At 45.5% G+C, this 18,511-nt stretch overlaps 10 protein-coding genes across 10 annotated transcripts; 4 read left to right on the top strand and 6 right to left on the bottom strand.

Annotated features, from left to right (window-relative positions):
• Window positions 1–329: 329 nt before the first annotated feature.
• JR316_0006391 (uncharacterized protein) lies at window positions 330–1,619 on the bottom strand (the record flags this gene model as incomplete). Its single annotated transcript, XM_047892137.1, has 5 exons — window positions 330–584; window positions 633–945; window positions 991–1,037; window positions 1,091–1,372; window positions 1,434–1,619. 5 exons carry the CDS (start codon window positions 1,617–1,619, stop codon window positions 330–332), a joined length of 1,083 nt encoding a protein of 360 aa, XP_047749486.1.
• Window positions 1,620–1,917: 298 nt separating this feature from the next.
• Window positions 1,918–2,505, bottom strand: JR316_0006390 (Heat shock protein 16; the record flags this gene model as incomplete). Its single annotated transcript, XM_047892136.1, has 3 exons — window positions 1,918–2,022; window positions 2,088–2,307; window positions 2,366–2,505. The coding sequence occupies 3 exons, from the start codon at window positions 2,503–2,505 to the stop codon at window positions 1,918–1,920; spliced, it is 465 nt and encodes a 154-aa protein (XP_047749485.1).
• A 491-nt stretch (window positions 2,506–2,996) lies between these two features.
• Window positions 2,997–4,442, bottom strand: JR316_0006389 (8-amino-7-oxononanoate synthase; the record flags this gene model as incomplete). The annotated part of the gene is made up of 3 exons (XM_047892135.1): window positions 2,997–3,419; window positions 3,471–3,613; window positions 3,668–4,442. 3 exons carry the CDS (start codon window positions 4,440–4,442, stop codon window positions 2,997–2,999), a joined length of 1,341 nt encoding a protein of 446 aa, XP_047749484.1.
• A 548-nt stretch (window positions 4,443–4,990) lies between these two features.
• JR316_0006388 (Ribonuclease P/MRP protein subunit POP5) lies at window positions 4,991–5,671 on the bottom strand (the record flags this gene model as incomplete). Its single annotated transcript, XM_047892134.1, has 5 exons — window positions 4,991–5,058; window positions 5,108–5,191; window positions 5,241–5,378; window positions 5,425–5,602; window positions 5,657–5,671. 5 exons carry the CDS (start codon window positions 5,669–5,671, stop codon window positions 4,991–4,993), a joined length of 483 nt encoding a protein of 160 aa, XP_047749483.1.
• A 396-nt stretch (window positions 5,672–6,067) lies between these two features.
• Window positions 6,068–8,248, top strand: JR316_0006387 (Protein F37C4.5; the record flags this gene model as incomplete). Its single annotated transcript, XM_047892133.1, has 7 exons — window positions 6,068–6,169; window positions 6,228–6,563; window positions 6,617–6,770; window positions 6,821–7,071; window positions 7,124–7,573; window positions 7,622–7,714; window positions 7,766–8,248. The coding sequence occupies 7 exons, from the start codon at window positions 6,068–6,070 to the stop codon at window positions 8,246–8,248; spliced, it is 1,869 nt and encodes a 622-aa protein (XP_047749482.1).
• A 225-nt stretch (window positions 8,249–8,473) lies between these two features.
• Window positions 8,474–10,327, top strand: JR316_0006386 (uncharacterized protein; the record flags this gene model as incomplete). The annotated part of the gene is made up of 4 exons (XM_047892132.1): window positions 8,474–8,711; window positions 8,766–9,123; window positions 9,247–10,159; window positions 10,220–10,327. The coding sequence occupies 4 exons, from the start codon at window positions 8,474–8,476 to the stop codon at window positions 10,325–10,327; spliced, it is 1,617 nt and encodes a 538-aa protein (XP_047749481.1).
• Window positions 10,328–10,507: 180 nt separating this feature from the next.
• JR316_0006385 (Serine/threonine-protein kinase 38-like) lies at window positions 10,508–12,204 on the bottom strand (the record flags this gene model as incomplete). The annotated part of the gene is made up of 7 exons (XM_047892131.1): window positions 10,508–10,514; window positions 10,695–10,799; window positions 10,851–10,921; window positions 10,977–11,099; window positions 11,156–11,521; window positions 11,577–11,669; window positions 11,731–12,204. 7 exons carry the CDS (start codon window positions 12,202–12,204, stop codon window positions 10,508–10,510), a joined length of 1,239 nt encoding a protein of 412 aa, XP_047749480.1.
• A 793-nt stretch (window positions 12,205–12,997) lies between these two features.
• JR316_0006384 (uncharacterized protein) lies at window positions 12,998–14,462 on the bottom strand (the record flags this gene model as incomplete). Its single annotated transcript, XM_047892130.1, has 4 exons — window positions 12,998–13,230; window positions 13,278–13,513; window positions 13,563–13,875; window positions 13,925–14,462. The coding sequence occupies 4 exons, from the start codon at window positions 14,460–14,462 to the stop codon at window positions 12,998–13,000; spliced, it is 1,320 nt and encodes a 439-aa protein (XP_047749479.1).
• A 293-nt stretch (window positions 14,463–14,755) lies between these two features.
• Window positions 14,756–16,042, top strand: JR316_0006383 (uncharacterized protein; the record flags this gene model as incomplete). Its single annotated transcript, XM_047892129.1, has 5 exons — window positions 14,756–14,941; window positions 15,008–15,289; window positions 15,340–15,377; window positions 15,430–15,721; window positions 15,791–16,042. 5 exons carry the CDS (start codon window positions 14,756–14,758, stop codon window positions 16,040–16,042), a joined length of 1,050 nt encoding a protein of 349 aa, XP_047749478.1.
• A 376-nt stretch (window positions 16,043–16,418) lies between these two features.
• Window positions 16,419–18,167, top strand: JR316_0006382 (uncharacterized protein; the record flags this gene model as incomplete). The annotated part of the gene is made up of 7 exons (XM_047892128.1): window positions 16,419–16,556; window positions 16,676–16,954; window positions 17,018–17,055; window positions 17,112–17,424; window positions 17,480–17,576; window positions 17,815–17,869; window positions 18,005–18,167. 7 exons carry the CDS (start codon window positions 16,419–16,421, stop codon window positions 18,165–18,167), a joined length of 1,083 nt encoding a protein of 360 aa, XP_047749477.1.
• Between the last annotated feature and the right edge of the window lie 344 nt (window positions 18,168–18,511).

Here is an 18,511-nt window from a genome sequence, read left to right as displayed (position 1 = left end):
ATCTCCCCTTAGTCTAAAAACTGGGAACCACTAAGGATCATGCATCATGGGTTAAATCTACACGCGACTTTATATACATGGGAGTCAAAAACATGAATTATAAGATAAAGTAATTGATCAATAATTGATCATGATTTTCTTAGATTCAGGCTGCGCCATTGTCCAACCAAGCTCTGATTCATTTATCCTGTAAAAATTAGAAACTTGACGTGTTGAAAAGGTTGATTGTTGATTACAAGCAGGACAACACAAAAAAATACTACCGATAAGCTGCGTCTAATTTTGGGTGACTCTGAGCACCCCCGTCCTTAGCCATAGGATAAGTATAATCAAAGTAGAGGATTCTGGCATCCGCATCTGACTCTCAGCCTTTCAATTGTAGAAAGCATTAGGCCAGACCCTAACCTTCCACCAATAAGCCTCTTCAGCTGCCATACGCGACTGGTCATTGTCCCCGTTCCAGTAGCGTCATCAATGATCTTCTTACACATGCGGACAGACTCCACTGCAGTGGGCCGTTCATTTGGATTTTCCTTCGTCATAGCGTTAGCTAGTTCAGCAAAGACATCGAGGCCTTGGTAATTCTAATGTTCCAAGTCAGTTTCAGGTCAACCAAAATGTTATTGAGGTACCGAGAGGCATTGTTTGAACACATTTCCCAACTGGTAAATGTCAACCATAAGAAGATTACACCATTCTTTCTTCAGCATTTCTGGTACAGTCTTGTCTTGACCCCATTGCCCCAATCCTCGAGCGTCTTTGTTTAGACATTTCACAGAAATCCCAAAATCAATGATGTAATATTGCACAGGCTTTACAGACCACCGTGTCTTCCATTCAAACTTTTTGAATGGCTTCCCTGTATGAGAGTCCCAACGTATAAAATGGTTTCCCTTGGGAATAACCTTTGAAGGGTCCATCATTATGTTACCCCAGCAGATATCCCTGGTGATTATTTACATGAGAATTTGCGGTAAGCGTAAGCTATACAAGACTCGCCTGTGAGCTATTGTACGCTCGTGCAAAAACTCAAGTCCCTGTATACGTTGGTGAGTATCGAATCCATTTCCTAGCAAGAAGAAAAACTTACTTGCAGTACTTGTAATGCAAATTCACAGAATTCTCCAAGAAACCTGAATGGAAGCAAATGGAAAGCTAAAAGTTGAGGCATGACAATGAGAGCATGGTCGTCATCGCATGGGATCATGACGACGTCTAGTATTGGAACACAGCAATTCCTTGGATCCTTTTTCCACTCTTTGGAGGAAAATGCCGTGGCGAACGAAATCTCTTGCGACGCTGTTTCTACTTTCTTGAGAACAACCTTCTGACCGTTCTCCAGTCTGATTGCGTCGATCACGGTTTCTCCCCTCTTTGAAGCAACGTTGAGAAACAATTTGAACACATCGAAACAACTTCAGATTGGACTCAACTGCAAGTATACCGTCCTCACACAAAACAGGGTGCTTTCCGGCCTTACCTTGCAACCATGACGGTTTCCAGTTCGGATTATATCTCGGTCGTAGTCGGTAACCTCGTTGCAGGAGAAATGGCTGAATATCAACCCAGAACTGCTCCCACTCACGAATCAAGTAGAATTCTTCAGTGTCGGAGGACATGGTGAGCCCAGGTATGATAGAGGAAGGGCACTTATGTTGTGGTTGTGTTGCAACGGCAAACTAACGTAACAAACGAACTAGGCACCCGGCGTGTGAGAATGACGGAAGCTCTGAATTCTATTCGCCATTGTTGGCAAATAGATGATTCTCCACTCAATGTCCCACTGATCTTGTGTAACCATGAACATACTATGAACCATTAACATGAGCTTAAATGTATGCGTTCAATGTACCATTAAAACTCGTTTACAAACGACTTAAGAGGGATGGGAAATTGATGAAGCAAGTGCAGAAATTACTAATTAATGGTAATTTTCTTCGATTCCTGCGCCTTCGGAGCGACAGACTTGGGGAAAGTGACAGTAAGCACACCATTGTCCAACCCAGCTTTGATTTGTTTGTCCTGTAAAAAACCAGGAAATTGACGTGAGCGAAAAAAATGTTGCAAATACAGCAACACCGACGGACCTCGACGCCATGAGGAAGCTGGAGTGTCCTCGAAAACTTCCCGAACCGCCTCTCTCTGGCGACATATCCGTTTTCTTCCTTCTCAGTAGATATTTTGCTTTCACCGGAGATGGTCAAACGATTATTGTTGACCTGGATGTCAACGTCCTCTTTCTTGAGACCGGGAAGTTCAAAAGTAGCAGTCACGATGTTCTGTTTGGAGTCTTCATGAAGGTCCATTCTGTATCGGATGATAGGACTGTAAACCGGTATTCTTTAACAACGAAACAAACACATACCTGGGCCTCAATGTGGTGATACTGTTGTCTCCTTCTTTCGAACGTAGCTGGATCGCCCCTTCTGGTTTGGAGCGAGTAGTGAGTGCATTGTCGAGGAATTGTTCGAAGTCGTAAAAGGGCTCGTAGTAGAAAATCGACATGGCTTTAACGGTTTCGTATGTGTTTCTTCAATCTGGAAAGTGGCTGAAGTGTGATTTTTATATGCGGCATGCGAAACTGTTTCACGATGTCTATACGTCTACGTCACAGATCAACATGGGGCAATGCGAGACATCTTTGATCATCGAAAAGCTGGTTTCGAGAGTCCAGGGTTGTATTCAAGTAAACCATAGATGGTCAGCAGACACTTCTCTTTTCATTTCTGTCGTGATAACGGGTGGCATTCAACCGAACTTAACGTATACCTCAATCAGCTACATTCACACTGAACTAGCCTGCCTCGATTCCATACGAAACAGAGACTCGGAAGCAAATACTATGCCGACTATTTTTAGACGGATTGTTCGTCGTGTCGAATAGGGGTTAATAGTTGCTCTGAACAAAACATTCGCTTCTCACTGCCGCGATAAAAGTCACTATCTTTGATCAATTAAAAGCATCTCCGAGAAGTAGAATAATCATACATGTTCCGTCACAATTTGCTCTCTAATAGTCCATGGAGCGCAACCTTTCTAGTCGATAGAATAGCCTTGTCAGACGAGTCCCCTTTCATAGTCTCCAGTGCCCACGCCACGATCCCCTTAATTAAGGCATCCACATCCTGTTTGGTGTTTCCTGCGTGCAAACACACCCTCACGCGGTCTTTTCCCTTGGGCACCGTCGGCCAGGTGATAGGTCGTGCATTCATGCCCAGGGCGAGGAGATACGCGGAGAGTGGGCGTGGATGGGGAGTTAGAACGGGTATGATCGGGGAAGGGGGTTGTGGGGAGGATGCGGGCGGGAGATGAAGGTGGGATGGCAAGGAGACAAGCGCTGCCGGGATATTTTTGGATATGAGGAGGGGACGGAGAGTATCGGTAAAGTACGTGGATAGTTCGAACAGATGGTTGGACAACTAGTTTTGCAATTAGCCTGAAGATGTTGGTGGAGAAATATAACGACTTACGTGCTGAGCAGTGCCGTCAATTAACATATCAAAGGAACAGTCTGCAGCTACTATGTTCGCATAGCTGAGAGATGTAGTATAAATAAGCGATCGCGCGTAATTTAATAGATAATCTCTAATAAGGGTATTTGTGATTACCACCGCTGAAAGGCGACCCCACATGAGAAACCGATTGAGGAATAGAGAAAGATGCGTACCTCCTGTCGCAGCCAGTGCTTTTCCGAATGTATGCAACCTCGCCAGTACTCTGCCCTCCAATCCGAGCATAGCAACGCGTCCCCTGCCTTGTGGTCCATATATCCCGGTACAGTGAGCCTCATCCACCACCAGATATCCATTTTTGAGAGGGAAAACCTCGTCCAATATGTCCGCAATCTCCTTCAATGGCGCAAACGTTCCATCCATGCTGTACAAGCTTTCCACCGCGAGAAACAGACTGCTTTTTGCAGTACGCAAAGCGGCCTTTTCCTCCCTCAAACGGTACAAAACTTGCCGGAGGTCGGTCATCGAGTTATGGTTGAACGAGTACTGGGCATCCCTGGCACGCGAAGATCGAACGCCGTCGTGGACAGATGCGTGTATGTACTCATCGTAGACCACCACATCCCCCGCTTGAGGAATACACGAGAAGAATCCGACGTTGGCGTCGAACCCGGAGTTGAACAAGAGGGCGGTCTCTGAGCGAAAAAATTCGGCCAGACGAGCTTCCAACGCTGCGTGAGCGCGTCCATTAACAAGCAGCCTCGATCCCCCAGATCCTAGCACGTCAGGGGACTCTGCGAGCTTGTTGAGAAAGTGGGAACGCAACTTTGATGAGGCTGAGAGAGATAGATAATCATTTGAGTTAAAGTCGATCAACGGCGAATTCGAGGATGATGTGTTTGGATCTGGAAGTCGTCGACGGATCCATCTCTCGTCTCTAGACGATAATGCAGCTTGAAGCTTTCCCGCCAGTGCACTCCTGGATTCCATTTTGAAAGTGAGGAAGAAAGCAAGAAAAGACGAAAAACTCTGGTCCTAATATAACCCCCGGTTTCGGCTGCCGTCGGGTCTTATTGCCGTGGCGTTAAAACATGGAGCTCTTGGGGCTTTCCGAAGCGATAAATACAAAAGAAAGAAGAGCAAAATACGGTTGGGAGAAAACCCTTGACATTCATAAAAAAGATTTACCCCAAATTTTGCAGGTTACGATATCGGTGTCGTTGAGGTTAGGGTTTGCCGAGGAAAATAATAACTACGCCGCAATTTTGCTGTAGAACAAGATCCAACAGATACAATACCTAAATCGCTGATACTAAATGTAACTGTTTAAATTGTTTCATTATACAGATCAGAGACTATATGGTCATTTTCAGAGCGTTATGAGAAGATTTGAAGCAAAAGACAGGCAAAACGGTGGACGTTTGGGCGTTTGTTCGCGGGTTTTGCCCTTAGAAACAGTTGCCCATTATGAAAAGTCCTGTAAAGTGATAACTCTAGTGGAAAGCACGATTCGAAAGCCGAGCATCGAAATCTGGCGGCTAATCTTGAAGACTTTCTATTTCTCGTTCGCTGTTATCAAGATAGGTGTCATAAATGTCATCGTAATCTGAAACGAACTTTAAATCAGGAAAAAAAGCGATTAACAGATCACATACCACTGTTCTTGGCTAATGCACGGTAACGAGCTATGACTTCTCTGTTGTGTGATATGGCGGATAGTTGGGCATGCTTTATTGTTCCTGAACTCACCTTTAGTGCTTGACACATGGGACGAAAAAATTGACGTACCTGATACATGGACGACATTCGGGATATATCTTACTCCATCAATGATAGAGAGAAGAGTTAAAGCTCCCCATGCAACGTTATGCTGATCTCGGGCAACGCGTATGATACAAATATTCGTCGTAGGCGAAAAGTATTTGACTGAAAAAGGTTACATACATCGGAAAGGTTATTCTTTGCGACATACCAGTGAGAGACAATCCTACAGCTCCCCATCCCGTGTCACCAAAGTTTGTCAACACACTCTGCTTCAAGGAAGCCCATATTGCTTTCCCATCCAACAACGAACCGTTCCCGAACGTGGATTTGCCGAGTTGGGCATGCCCTTGTAGAACAGGTATGAATTCAACGAGAAGCCAACGGTTCTAAGGCCTTTTTAAACTCAATATTGAGCACAGGAGCTTTATATAAATGCTTACTTTGAATCTGACCATTTCTAGGCCATTAGTTCAACTTTGCGCGTCTTGTCAACAAAATTTGACAGTGGCAACTTTCACCGCGTTACACTGTGTCACTAAAGCACGTGTAAAGCAGGTAACGTCACTCTTTGTCACTTTTGCCACTCATTTGTTCAACGTCACTCTTTTGCAACACATTTGTTTCTTTCAAGTTGGAATTCTATTCATGATCGCGCAATCAGGCAGAAAATCAAAAGCCAGGACAAGACGCACGGGGTGTTCTTCATGTCAAGTCTACACTGATCACATCGATGCCGTGAGTCAATAACTCCGGAAGCGCAGGTGCGGATCTTTATCGCTTCCGCAAGTTGACTCGTTCACAAACGCTATAAAACCTCCAGAGGACACCCGCAGGTCTCTTCATACCATACTATGGCCCTGATCATTGAGGCGTCTGAACACTCTATCAAGTCGGTGACTGTCTTCAAGTCATCCAAAGCAGAGGTCGTTAGATGTTTCTCTTTACAGTTACAGGTAAGTCTCAACATTCCAAGCCAGCAGCAATGGTTTTCGACATCTTCGTATTGTACAGACAGGGCAAAATAAGATCAAAATAAGAGGCCTTTCAAGCTGTATCGACACGCAGTCGATTCGAGTCTCGGGCCTTGGTGATGCCCGCTTATTTGATGTTACATGCACCCATGCAGACAGCAACGCTGCGTTGTATCTTCCAGGTAGTGCTGCTGAGATCAAGCGTACTCTGTTAGTGAAGAAGGCTGCCCTTGAGAGCGAGAAAGCTGTGAGAGAACAAGAGTCAAAGCTTTTGTGGCAGTATGCTCAGACTTTAAATGGAGAACATGTCACTCCTACTCAAATGGGCCTTTTTTTGGAGAGCTATGTCGAACGCGGTCATAAGATTGTGTCAGCTGTAAGCCAACCTTCTACTTGAATAACGAGTGATTTTGCTGAATTTTTATTGAGATCACTGAACTCAACGAGAAAATCGTAGCCATCACGCGCCAAATCGATCTCCACGATTCCGAGAGTGCCAGTAAAAAGGGTACTGCCTTGGGCCAAGTGGACATCGTGATTGTAGCCGACTCGGACACCCAGGTTGAGCTGAAATTGACATATAGTGTGTAACTTTATACGCATCCATCGTTATCTCGACTTATCTTGTTGCAGTCGTTAGCAATGTTAAATGGACTCCCACATATGAGCTCCACGCCACGACTGTGAATGGCAAACCATCATCCTCCGTGTCTTTGCACTACAGAGCCCGAGTTACCCAGAGCACGGGAGAGGACTGGAACAACGCCACACTCACTCTCAGTACTATCGCATCTGACACCGTCGTCAAACGCATCCCGGAGCTCTACCCTGTCAAAATCAGACCAAAGGTTGTTCTGTTCCAGAAGGGACTCGTAGGATTTTCGGTAACCTTTTTCGTATGTTGTAGCTCCCGTCCGCTTACCTACAAACACACAGAATGTCCAGCAACAGACCTCGGACACGGACTTTGGACCAGGGAAATCACTTTTTGGTCAACCACCGCAGCATCCAAAATTTACTGGGAAATTTGGCACTGGCCGTGGCGGCCTCTTTGGATCAAGTACTGCCCGCGTGCCTTCGGCATTCGGGTCCACAATGGTTGGGCAACAAGCTGCCGGTACGGAAACGCTACAAGACATGACACTCCATGTCGATGACAGCTCTAGTCTGTACAATGAGTTTGAAGAAGTTGCAAGCCCTGGAGCCATTTTGGAGCCCACTACTGTCGTTTCAGAGACGCCCGTTGCTGTCTCCTTCTGTGTCCACGGCGAGTCCACCATCCCCAGCGACGGTGTAGAACACCAAGTATCTGTGGCCCTGCTTTCCTTTGAAGCGACGATTTCCTACATTTGTATCCCCCGAATCGACCCTAGGGTCTTTTTGCAGGTCGGCCTACTGTTTCTATCATTTTATTCTTCTCTGACTGGCCAACAGTGTGTTGTGAAGAACAGCAGCGAATACCGCCTCTTACCAGGACCTGTCAGTGTTATTTTCGACGACAGCTTTGTATCGAAAACCTCCATCAACGTAGGCTATACCATCAAATTACAGAACACGGCCAGACTGACGCTTTCTTAGGACATCAACACGGGCGACAATTTCGAATGCACGCTTGGGGACGATGCGTCCACGAAAGTGACCTATTCGCGAACGGCAAAGACTGTCAAATCAGATGGAGGTCACTTCTCCGAGGTCACCAACACCACGACGTATAACACGAAGATATCCATACACAACAAGCACCAGTTCGAGATTACTGACCTCGTGGTGCGCGATGTCATTCCAACTTCCGATGACAAGGGGGCGTCTATTGTGCTCCGCAAGCCTGTGGGTCTGGCGGACGCGAAGGATGGCAAATATGTGGACTTGAACAAAGATGGGCTCCGTGTTGGCTGGGAGCCGCTTGTTGATGGAAAGGGAGGGGAAAAGGAGGGGAAATATGAATGGAGGTGGAAAGTTGCTGGAGGCGCTAAAGTCAATTTGGAAACGGAGTGGGAAATCAAAGTCCCTGGAGAAAATGCTTGGGTGGAGGCTCGAGATCGTCCAGAGCAGCAGCAATGATCCATTGGGACATAATAAGGACATTGGCTTGTAGTTTTTGTTGTGATCATCTCTAAATCGAAATATACCAGATGATTTTTTCTCTCACCTTCGAAGTTGACATCGGCCGGACGCGGCGTTTAAATACTGAGTTTACTAAGTCAAAGCCTGGTAACACATGAGAATCGGTTGTCAACATGCTTCAAGAACTTGATTTCTTTTGTCACGTCCATAAACTGGCCTCCGATGCTGTTGGGAGACAGCTCCTTCAGATGGCCTATTTATGCCATGTATCTTTGTTTCATCACGAGTGCACCATTTGCATATGGTCTCAGCCGCCAACACCTGTTTAGTTCTTCAGACAAATCAGAGTTTGCCAACGACGTGATTTTTGAATCGGGTGCGGTGCACAGCCCAGACAATCTGATCTTCAATACGGTGTCATCCCTTCTTCAAAAGTGGCCGAATACCAGGTACCGAAACGGTGAGTATCTTCACATCGCATGCTTCCAACGAAACTAACTTGCAAACCTTTCAGGACATACCGTTGTTGCCGCGGAAGTACCGGTAGGCACCTTGTTGTACCACGGCACATCCAAAAATGAGGTACCACAAAGTCCTGAATGGGTCGCCACTGATCCGGAGCATTCATTCAGCTTCTGTCGCAGTCTGTCGACGGACTCGGGATGCTGGCACTTGACTCTGATGACCACACGTCCGTTAAAACTGCTGTACTTTGACGGAAGCAGCGCAGCCAAGATGTCGGAAGGAGTGATGGACAGTCAGGACCTACTGATTTGGGACCAAGTTATGCCGAATAAGACATGGGAAGAAGGAGAAAGGATTGGACGGTTGTGCGAATGGGGGCAGCAGTACGCACTGGATGGCTTTCTTAGGTACGTCTGCTGGAACTAATAACGCCTTGTACGTCGTCTCACCAGCACAAAAAGAATGGCAATAAATTTGTAAGTCTTCATTTCCGAAAATTTTCAAAGCAAGCCAGTGTTAAATCACTGTAGCGAGATCATGCTTTGCGATTTCTCTCGAGGCGTCAAAATCTCTTCGTTCCTAAATATCATAGCAGCCGACAATGCACGACACAAATCATTTTTTCCTGACAACCCAAAGAATCCCCAAATATATCCGTTGCGCCTTTCGACAGCATATAGATTGTTAGAGTCTGGAACCTGGCACAATCACTATCCAGGAGAAACGCGCATCAAACTCGATTATTCACGTTTAATTTCCTTCTACGACACGTCCTTGTTCCCGAATCTCCATAGTTCCCGTGCAGGTAAAGATCGTCGCGCCCATAGGCTTGACAAGATCACCACACAGGAAGTAAATCGCTTCAAAGCTCGACTAGATGCCCTTTTGACCCAGGGATCCTCCGACCCCGGGAACGGCCTCGATTGGAACAGCTTGCAAAATGTCGTCGTCACTCGATACGCAGAGAGGCTTGAGTTACTACACTACATTCTGAGCTCTGCAAATGGCAACACCGACTACAACGCGACTTTAAAACAGGCTCATCGCCAGGTTTCCAGCATGATTGCCCCCTACTTACTTTGGTCATCTCTGTCCAACATGCCCACAACGCTGGGTACAAACCATGATTGGGCGTTGCCTGTTTATAAACAGTGCAGTGATGCGCATACTAGAGACTTGGAGCAGTTTAATTTGGCGATCTCTGAGCAGCTCATCGTCAAATCCATCAACGGGGTTTCAAAACAGATATGTACTGCCCTAGTTGGAATCTGGGCCGAAGGGATGGTGATGGGCTTGGATGGACCGGATATCGAACTACCTTCACAGCAATTAACGGGTACAGATTTCAAGACCTTGGTGATCTGGAAAAATCGAGTGAAAGGTCTGATGGAATGGCTTGACTGGAGCTACTGGGTTAGGTGCAACCCGGCATGCGGCTATGAGGTTAGTGAATTTAATGTGCGAGCGATGGAGCTGAAAGACTTACAATGTACATTACGGCAGGAGATGTGTTATATACCCATGTGGCCGTTTTTCCTCACTGAGGAAGAAAAAACCAACCCACAACCGAAGTGCATTCGCCGGGTAGAATCATTCGAGTTCAAGACCTGACAACCTGCCTCTGACAAGCTGAGTTGAGATACGGTAAATTATAGACTAGATGATTTAGACGGAGATAGCCCCTTTTCACTCTTAGCTCGCCTCAACTGGTACCCTCAAACTTAATGAATAGGCCGATTGGCAAGCTAAGTCCTGTCTTGAGTGTTTGAAATGCGGTGGACCGTCACGGAATTAAAACCTGATGATATTCACATAGAAAGATTGATCTCGTAGACAAAACAAATAAATGACATGAATAAAGAAAATTCGAAAAAAAAATTATGCCACTAAAGCGAATTCTCAAGCTTGAGAGCTTGGTGAGATATAAAGTCAGCATTTTTGTCTAACGACGCAAGGGATCATCAAGATATGTACGTACCTAATGGTTAAGCATCTCTCAAAACCAGGACTGATTGGGACTCTCTTTCTCAACACTTTCGGTTGGGGTATCGGGCCCTCACGACGAGAGAGTTTGTCCCAGTCGCTTTGTAATGGCTATGAGCTCGAAAAGAACCATAAATGACAAAAGACTTACATTCCTGCAAGAACCGGATGATTCTTCATTTGCTTTACACTCGGGCGAGCATAACAATCCTCATCTAGCATCTATATTCCAAGTTCGCGTTAGCACACTGATGATCGCGCACCTTTGTATATATACCTGGGATAGAAAGTCGTAGTCTGAAACTGATAGCGGTTGGAAATGCACGTCTTTCCTTCCAAGGTCAAGTGTAATGGTTGGCTCCGATTGTCCTGGCAAGCACGGCCCACATTGTATAGGCACCTGCAAAAAAAGCTGTCACTACATCCGCGTTTGCTACTTTCAAGGATATAACTGACATATCCTGTCACCATTTCGTGATACACAATAGCCAAAGAATAGTAATCCACGCCATAACTATATTGTCGACCCTCAAGCACCTCTGGAGCAGCATAAAAGGGTGTACCTGCCACCCCCTTGATCGTGTGCGGGTTATCGATGCTCGGAGTAAGAAGCGGAAACCCATCGTCGTTGATAAACTTCATCTCCTCCCATAGAGGGTATTCATCCGCCATAAATGTGGCATCTTCCTCATCTTCTATGAAGACATGTGCCACGCCCAAGTCTGCGACAACGAGGTGGCCTGTTTCTTCAAATAGAATATTATCCGGCTTGATATCTCGATGAATTATTCCGATTTTGTGGAGACACTGCAATGCCAGAATCTGTAGGGATTACTGTGAGTATCGAATGGTACGAGTGGCATAAAAGCGTTATTACAAGTTCCGCTAAGTAGAATCGACAAAGCTCCCGACTCAAACAACCTCCAGAAGAGGTCATGACTGTGTACAAGTCCCCGAGTGGATAGAATGGCTAATGTTTGCATCTGGTGAATGGTGCGAATAAATGCAAGGTTTATGTTCCATGAGCTTACCATCAGGATATAAAAGTTGACGGGATCCATAAATGTACTCAGCAACTTTGGGAACCATCCACTCTCCTGAGCGCGCAGCAAAGCACGGATCTCCAAATTGATCTCCTCACTGGTATTATCTTTCCTACGGAGCGACTTCATGGCCATCTTCTTCCCCGTGATTCTATTTTCGACGAGACAGATGCTACCGAAGGCGCCGGCACCAATCTTCTGCAAATGGCTGAAATGCCGGGGGTCGCGCATGTGCCTCAACGGATCGTCCCGCTCCTCTGGAAGATAGAGATGCTTGATAGTTTTGGAAGCTTGCTCCCTGAATAGCGGGGTGGCAGATTTTTGCCCAGACGGCCTGACGTGAAGTCTGCGAGCGTCCTTTTTGCGTAAAATGCAATGAACTCTTTCCCATTCCCGCTCTCTAGCATTTAGGTGGTCGCGAATGCGATTACATTGTTCGCTCAATGAAGCAAAAGCGTGCATAAGCGAAGGAATAAGATAATCGATGGAATTGTCGATCCATATGACCATCTCCCAATAACATGTAATAGGCCGAATAAAAAAGAGCTTAGAAGTCCACGATAGTAGGATCCACAAGTTTTGACAGAAAGGACCTATACCACGCGGTGAAGAGAACACCCAGAGAAGACAAATTCCCGCCACCAAGAGAAAGCAACACTGGATAATAAAGACGAACCTAAGAGTCACCATACTGGTTGGCACAGTGGGAGAATATCGCTGTTCTCTGTGACGCCCCATGGAAAGTGTGGTACGTGTTCCATGAATTTTGAGATGCACAGCTTGGCGAATAACCCGCTCATACATAAGAGGTCCATCTGTGGTTGATAAAGTTTCGCCATGAGCAAAAGGTTCCGAGTAATTTGAAGCAAAGAGTCTGGATATATTCCGAATCGGAGCCGTGGTTATATGCGATAGTTGGATACGCTGAAAGGATGACAATGGAAGAGATGCCGGGCGTGATGATCCAGCCCATGCTGACAACAATAGGCTCGATATACCAAGCAACAAGCAGAAGCTGTGAGAGATGTGTCGCATGGAATCGCTAGGGCAAGATGATTTTTTTCGCAAAAACGTAGAATGGGGTGACCAGTTTGCAATAAGAAAATGGTGCAGAAGACAGCAAAAACAAACAATAACAATGTGCAGACACGTCACAGAAGCAAATCGAGAACTAATATAGCACGATCACCAATTACGAAGTGCAGAGGAGACAATGTTGTAAGAAACACGCAAAAGCAGATCACAGCGATTTGCATTAGCAGCCGCCATCAAGCATTTCAACAACCAGAAGGTCAAGCAACCTAGTCTCCAGGATTTTAGTCAACCTTTCGATCATTTCAAGGCGTGTACCAGAGGCGACGATCGAGGAATTTCGCGCTGCATGGGCCTCGAGGTTGCGTTTGAGGGCCGCAGACGATAGATGACTGCATATATGCGGGTTTGTGATCAATGGTGGTATGGGATGCAAGAGATACTGAGAAGCGATGTCTTTTGAAAGTTATTTACAACAATAACAGAAAAAAAGTACGACGTACTGTCAACGTATGCTTCACAGGAGAAGGGTATTTCGATATCCATGACGTGGTCTTCCTTGTGCATATGTCCAGCCAAACGCCGTAATCCAACCATATCAATACCAGTGTCCAGAATAGACAGAAAGACCAGGTTATTGAGGCAGAGCAGAGCAGGAACAGCATCGTTGTTAACCTCGTGGTTGGCCGTCAGAAAGAGTTTTGTAAGAGTATGTTTGAGAGAAACCAAAAGAAATACGCTGCATATCTTTGGCGTCAATGGATACAGAACTAAATGGATGCAAATACCCTTCGTTCCCAATGCCAACCTCGTTTAAATGGAGGATCGAGAGCCTTGGCAAACGTTGAATATGTTGAATGTCGGAATCATTGATACGGATACCGGCAAAAGAGAGCTCAGTCAAAGTCTGGAACCCATCGGTGTGCCTGAAGACTAGAACATTGTTACGGCGTTGAACAACGAGCTTTGAGGAAGAAATACCAGAGTATATGCCATCCCTGGCAAGATTGAGGCCATTTTCGTCGGACATGGATGGAGCAAGGATAATGCGCTCGACGGATGTATAGCACAAAACCTTGAGCGATCGTTCGTTTATATAACCTGTAGCAATATATTACTAAAACCACGGAATAAGACGTATTCGGAATACCATGCTCGCAAAGGACATCTGCAATAGCCTGGACGGTGATCGGATCCACATTGGCAAGTTTGTCTTGTAGATGCAAGTCGGGAAAGAGGCCACGAAACGTTTTTAGCAAGATAGAGACATCATCCTTATTCTGCGCCAAAGTATCTGTGAACTGTGGTGTTGAACCTGAAACATCGTAACAAAGTGTTTCGTGGAAAGTCTCGACATCAAAAGAGCTATTATGAGGCGACTCCAAAGACCGAGCATACTTTGGAGGGGCATAGAAATCGCTGAAATGGCTTTTCCGCTTCAGAGGAATGCCTTCTGTCTGACGTCCTTGTGTGCCCTGAGCATCATGTTTCTCCCGAGCTGAAGACAAGGGAGAATAGGGGGGTAAATCCTCGGACGAGCAGTGGTCAACCAGACATCCTTGAGCCGATAGATCGCAAGTATCCATGAACGTATCTTCTCTAGCCTCAGAGCTCGAGTCTGCTTTATGTAAAAGCCTTCCAAAGACACGAACGAACGATCGAGAAAGATCCCGATTGTGAGGAACCATTCTATGAACGCTTTGAAATGCGAGACTTGTCCGAAGTGATTGCAAGTACGCATCCGCAGTTATACCCGGGCAATACAGAGGGTTCTGGTCGTCCACCAGAGGGGCCATGTCAAAATCTGCGGTGTCGCTGGCTTGGCCAGTGTTCTGGTCGGTCGAAAGTTGAACCGATTTCCCCAGTTTATTAAGCGGAGTACAAGCGGACTTCAAATATTTGGGAAGGGGATGCTTACGTCAGTTCGCATTTGCTGTCGCGGTGGACACCCATTCCTTCTCATATTGGGCCTCAACTTATCATGTCCAATTCAATTGAAGCTCTGTATCAAATTCACAGTGATGAAATATTCTGGGTCAACATTCAACCATTTCTTCTGCAACGAGGGTACCGTCTCCGCCCAAGATATGATCCAAATTGGACACCGTCGTGGCTGCAGGGCAAGTCAGGGAAAAAGCACCCTTCTCCTATCGTGTTCGAAGACAGTGTCTGTATAGTTGAGTCGTTTATATTAGTTTTTAAACATAATCAAACAACTATTCATGCTCCAAAGAGAAGTGACATTGTGCTAGACGCAACCAGGCTGGAGAACGGTCAGAAGGTCGTTCTCAAAAAAGTGGAAACAAATTCGCAGGAGATTCCATTTGCCGTGACTTTCTCTTCCAAAGAATGGAAAAAGGATGTTAGAAATTGCTGTGTTCCGATATTGGACGTCATCATGATTCCATGCGACGATGACCACGCTCTTTTGGTTATGCCCCAGCTTTTAGGCTTCCACCATCTCCCTTTCAGGTTTCTTGGAGAATTCTGCGAGTTTACTCTTCAAATTCTACAGGTACGCTAGCTTTGCATATTTGAAATTAGGTTCTGATCGTACCCCATAAGGGACTCGAGTTTTTGCATGAGTATAATATCGTGCATAGGTGAGCCTCTACCCTTTTCATTTAACGTGATCTTGATGTACGTAAATGTCAGGGATATTTGCTGGGGCAATATACTGATGGACACGTCCAAACTCATTCCGAAAGGTAACCATTTCGTACGATGGAACTCTCACTCAGGGAAACTGTTCGAAAAGTTTGAGTGGAAGACGCGATGGTCCGTAATGCCTATTCAGTACTACATCATCGATTTTGGAATTTCTTTGCAATGCTTATCCAAAGACGCTCGAGGACTTGGACAATGGGGTCAAGACCGAACGGTACCAGAAATGCTGAAGAACGAATGGTGTAATCTTTTTATGGTTGACATATATCAGCTGGGAAATGTATTCAAACGATGTATCACGCTATGTTACTAATACTTTGGTTGACCTGCAGCTGACATAGAATATTAGAGATACCAAGGCCTCAATGCCTTCGTTGAACTAGCCGATGCTATGACGAGGGAGTATCCAAAAGAACGGCCAACTGCCACAGAATCTGTTCGCATGTGCAAAAAGATTATTGCTGATATAACGGAAGCGGGAAAAATGGCCAAACGTGTATGGCGACTGGATCAGCCATTGGATGGCAGAAAAACCTCCGCCCTGATGCTTAGCACCCTTGATCGAATTAAAGTTAGATGTGGATGGAATCCTCGACTTTGAACGGTCTGTCAGATTAGTCCATAAATGTGTTTGCTATCGGAACACTGTTTGATTATTGTTAAAAGATTCAATCTAAAAAAATCCTTCGACAGTCGGTGACTCGATTCTCTTTTTCCCGCCTCAGACTCGAAATGGTTGTAGACACTGATTCATCTTTGAGCGATTGTCATTTGCCGCTATCATAGGTCACCTATGTCTGTTTATCACGATATATTTTTGTTGCTGGTATCCTAAAGCCTTTTAATATCCGTTTCGTAACTTTCGTTGACGATATGTTTAACCATGTAAATACAAGTAAACATTGGTTGGACTTCTTACGTAAATATGAGGGTGGAAAGCCGTACTTACTTTCAGCAAAGCAATCACAGTGCTCAGCATGTCAACCGAACCTGATCATATGTTTATGATTTATGAGCACGAGAAGTTCTGGGTCACTATGCAGCCATTTCTTCTACACCGGGGCTATCGTCTTCGACCAAGATATGATCCAAACTGGGTACCTTCATGGCGTCAGGTAAAGCGGGGCAAAAAACGGCCCTCCCCCATCATGTGCGAGGATTGTCTGGGCACAGTTTGGTCCTTTCCTTCTTGACTATTCTGCATGGCACTAACTACTTATATTTCTTCATGAAGTTAGCCGTTTTAAATGATGCAGTCAAACTAGACAACGGTCAGAAGGTCGTTCTCAAGAAAGTATCAACCGACTCTCAAGAGATTCCGCTTGCCACGCTTCTGTCTTCTAAAACATGGAAAGAGGATCCCAGAAATTGCTCTGTGCCTATACTAGACGTCATCATGATTCCGGGCGATGATGCTCATGCCCTTTTGGTTATGCCTCAGCTTCTAGCCTTTCACTTGCTTCCGTTTAGATTTTTTGGAGAATTCTCTGAATTTGCTCTACAGATACTCCAAGTGAGCTTTCCTTCTTTCTGAACAGTGGAACTATCACTGAGTCCTGAATCAACGAACCCACAGGGACTCGAGTTTTTGCACGAACATAATGTGGCACACAGGTATTTGCCTTGTACCCCTGTGATTATTCACGACATTGACGTTTAGAAACTATCAGGGATATGTGTTGGGGTAATATAATGATGGACATTTCTAAAGTGATTCCAAAGGGAAGCCACTTTTCGCGCTGGGATTCTCACACTGGAATACCATTCAAAAAATTTCATTGGAAGCCACGATGGACCGTTCAGCCTGTTCAGTACTATATTATTGACTTTGGAATCTCTGTCAGATGTCAAAGCAAAGATGCAAAAGGACGAGGACGATGGGGTCAAGACCGAACCGTCCCAGAGATGTCGAAGCCGGAGTGGTGTGACATTTTTATGGTCGATATATACCAGCTGGGAAATGTTTTTAAAGAGTGTATCGAGGTATGCTACTAGCGCTTCAGTCAAGCCATAGCATTATATTAACGCAGTAGAACAGAAATATAAAGGTCTTGATGCGTTTTCTGAGTTAGCTGACGCCATGACCAAGACAAATCCAAACGATCGACCCAATGCGGCAGGTTCTGTCGATATATGTAAGAAAATCATCGAAGATTCAAGAAAAACTGGCAGAATGACTAGTCGTATATGGCGATGGAAATCGGAGAAATTAATCCCCGATGGAGCCCCCCCTACCCTGAAGCTGTCGACCTTCGACAGGGTGAAAGTTCGGTTTGGATGGAACCCCACGCGATAAACATCTTTTCATATTACAACTACACGAACATGGAAATAATCACGCTTTTCTTGAAGCCATGTAGTGTATTTTATTAGGTGTGATCAACACAATCCCTAATCCCCTAGATATAATTCTCGGTGCTTTTAAACTGTAAGAATGCAATCATGAGGTAGAGAGAGAAAATCTAATGTCGGTGGTACTACATCAAATTTCATTTCCTCCCAGAATGCTTCCTCTTCTACTTGAAAAAAAAGTTCATTAATTGCCACTTGTATGCTGCGTCAGGATAGTCGAGGAGTCTAGAGCTAGTGGGCTTGGAGGGCCGAAGAGAAAGAAGGCGTTTGAAATGAGGCGGAATGGAGATTTGGACGAGGAGGAGCATGTCCGTCCTGTTGGGTTTGCAATGCTCGAGTGTCGTGAGGTTGGGGTCAAACGGTGGGCTGGATAGTATAGTGGTCAAAACGTGTTGAGGCTATTATAGGTCCCCGGCGATTTTGAGCTTCTTTAGCATCAGAACCTGCGTCTGCTTTATGTGAAATCCTTCCAAAGACATGAACAAACTATAGAGAAAGATCCCGACTGTGAGGAACTATTCTGTGAACGCTTTGAAATGCGAGAGACTTCTCCGAAGTGATTGAAAGTGTGCATCCGCAGTTATACCTGGGAAATACAGAGGGTTCTGGTCGTCCACGAGAGGGGCCATGTCGGCGTCAGGGTATGGTGACAGAAACCCAAAAAAATCGTCGGTTATGTCCGATGACGAACCACATGCGCCTTGAATCTCACAGTTCT

Source organism: Psilocybe cubensis, chromosome 5, assembly GCF_017499595.1.
Source record: "Psilocybe cubensis strain MGC-MH-2018 chromosome 5, whole genome shotgun sequence".
NCBI lineage: Eukaryota > Fungi > Basidiomycota > Agaricomycetes > Agaricales > Agrocybaceae > Psilocybe > Psilocybe cubensis.
This window is presented reverse-complemented; position numbering and strand designations above follow the sequence as displayed.